The 2339-nt window shown below is 40.7% G+C and overlaps 1 protein-coding gene across 1 annotated transcript; it reads left to right on the top strand.

The window, feature by feature from the left end:
* Window positions 1-1904: 1904 nt before the first annotated feature.
* TM35_000262500 (uncharacterized protein) lies at window positions 1905-2306 on the top strand (the record flags this gene model as incomplete). Its single annotated transcript, XM_029027987.1, has 1 exon — window positions 1905-2306. The coding sequence occupies one exon, from the start codon at window positions 1905-1907 to the stop codon at window positions 2304-2306; it is 402 nt and encodes a 133-aa protein (XP_028880864.1).
* Between the last annotated feature and the right edge of the window lie 33 nt (window positions 2307-2339).

The raw sequence follows: 2339 nt of genomic DNA, 5'->3' as shown, positions 1-2339 counted from the left end.
TCGAAATGGGATGAAGGTGTAATGTTTACGTCGGTATATAAGAAAGATTTGAGCGGTGCAGTGTTATCTCAACTGGGATATTTGCTGGTATAGTTTAATGAGAAGTATACTGGATGATTTATGCACTTATGTCTTATTTTTTAATCCAAATGATAATAATCTTTGGTTAGCAGGGATGTCTGTAAAGGTATTTTTGCAAACACTCCCAGTGCAAAGCGGCCAAATAAAGAGACATTCGAACATTCATACGCCCAAGAATGAACTGACATGATAACAACAAAAGACTCCATACATTACACAGATATCTCACAACACGTTTATCAAACCTTTTGTGTACGCTGCGGAAATCAGCAGAGTGTCCTGCAAATAAACAATCGTACAGCTATTGAAATGTTCTTCTTTTGCTCATTCTGTGTACAGTTTGCGGTATATGGAGTATCCATTAAGTTTCTATCTTTTACTAAATAATTATCCCAAATGGTGTAGCTCTGGAGAGGAACTACACTATAACCTAATTCTTTCAAACAGGAATTCACAAGTTAACCACCTCCACTAACATGAGATAATTCTCCGTTACGAGTTGTGACTGGCATGAATTATACAGGACCTGATGGATTCAGAGATAAACGTATTTAATAACAGTTTTGAATATTGAACAGAATAAATAGGAACTGATTGAGTTCAAATAAAAGTACAAAACGAATCTTTTTAACGCATTATGATAAATGAGAGTTGTAGTGGTGAGTTATCGTAGACTAATTTGTATTGTATGCAAAAGGTTATAAATGAAAATATGAAAACATAACTCTAAATTAACAAATGAATATTTAAAAAACATGAGCACCCAATAAACAATGGGATCTATTTCTATTCACTCGTTTTTACCAATAATGGATGTACTCTACAGTCAAATGATGACAGCCGCACTATTGAAGTAAAACCCAATAAAGAGAGAGGAAGAAAAAATATGATATGTCTCAGTTTTTACACACCATCACTTTGTGAATTACACACACTCATCTTTACTGTCTAAATGGATAAGAGAAAACTGCCATACAGTTTACATCTCAATAACCATCACTATCATAATACACAGCCTAAATGCACTGGTACTATACCCAGAAGTTTTTACATGAGCCAGAGCTCTCCTACAGTATTAGCAACAATAATAACAACATTAGCTTAATGTGGTATTCTGTTACTATTACTGACATTGATTTCTCTCTTCCCTGTAATTGATGTAACATATAACTGAGTAAAACGATAATTATTTTGTATACAAGAATGTAATAAACGAGAGCATACTAAAAAACAACTCTACTGTCGTATAATGTATATTGTCGCCTAATATTAATGTTAATTATCACCAAGGACATGTTGAAAACCTTTATTCTTTTCTGAGCATCATATATATAGTACATGAATAGATTATTATAAAAACCACCATTTTAATGAATAAGTTTATGTTTCTTTTCTCCTTATGTTACGTATCATTTAAGATTGCTCACACAAGCAACAGAGCTACACAATCACTATGCGCACAACTCTTCTATTAACCTTGCTACTGATACTCTCCTGCATCTGTACATGTGCAGCAGCAGAGAGGATACCACTGCCGGTGCCACGTGTGGGTGGATACGCTACAGAGGCGAAGGGAAAAGGGAGGGATGAGGAACAGGCACACCTTAAAAATGGAGGGGGCACACGTCAACGTGTAAGTTGGAATAACGGTGAATTCACTACCACCACACCATCCCTCAGTATGAGTGAGTCCATGAGTGCCTCTGCCACTCTTCCTCTCACTGACACCACTACTGTTGCCCCACCAGCAGCAGATCAACAGACTACAGGAACAACAGAGGAACANACTCTCCTGCATCTGTACATGTGCAGCAGCAGAGAGGATGCCACTGCCGGTGCCACGTGTGGGTGGATACGCTACAGAGGCCCAGGGAAAAGGGAGGGATGAGCAACAGGCACACCTTCCAAAAGGAGGAGATAAAAAAGTTACGTGGAAAAACGGTGAATTCACTACCACCACACCATCCCTCAGTATGAGTGAGTCCATGAGTGCCTCCGCCACTCTTCCTCTCTCGGACACCACTACTGTTGCCCCAACATCAGAGTCTCCAGCTGATCAACAACAAGAAGGATCATCAGAGGGACGGCCCGCCACTACTGAGGAGTCGACTACGACGAGCACCGCAGCACCGAAGAAGAAGAAGAAGGACGGCGGCCGCGGCCCTGAGTGGCTGCACGGCCCGCTGGTGCTGCTCGCCGCCCTCACCGCCGCAGTGCTGTGCTGAGTCCCGCCCCCTCTGCCAGTGCGGCACTGTAAT

This window comes from Trypanosoma theileri (assembly GCF_002087225.1).
Source record: "Trypanosoma theileri isolate Edinburgh chromosome Unknown TM35_Tth_26_V1, whole genome shotgun sequence".
In the NCBI taxonomy this organism is placed as follows: Eukaryota; Euglenozoa; class Kinetoplastea; order Trypanosomatida; family Trypanosomatidae; genus Trypanosoma; species Trypanosoma theileri.
This window is presented reverse-complemented; position numbering and strand designations above follow the sequence as displayed.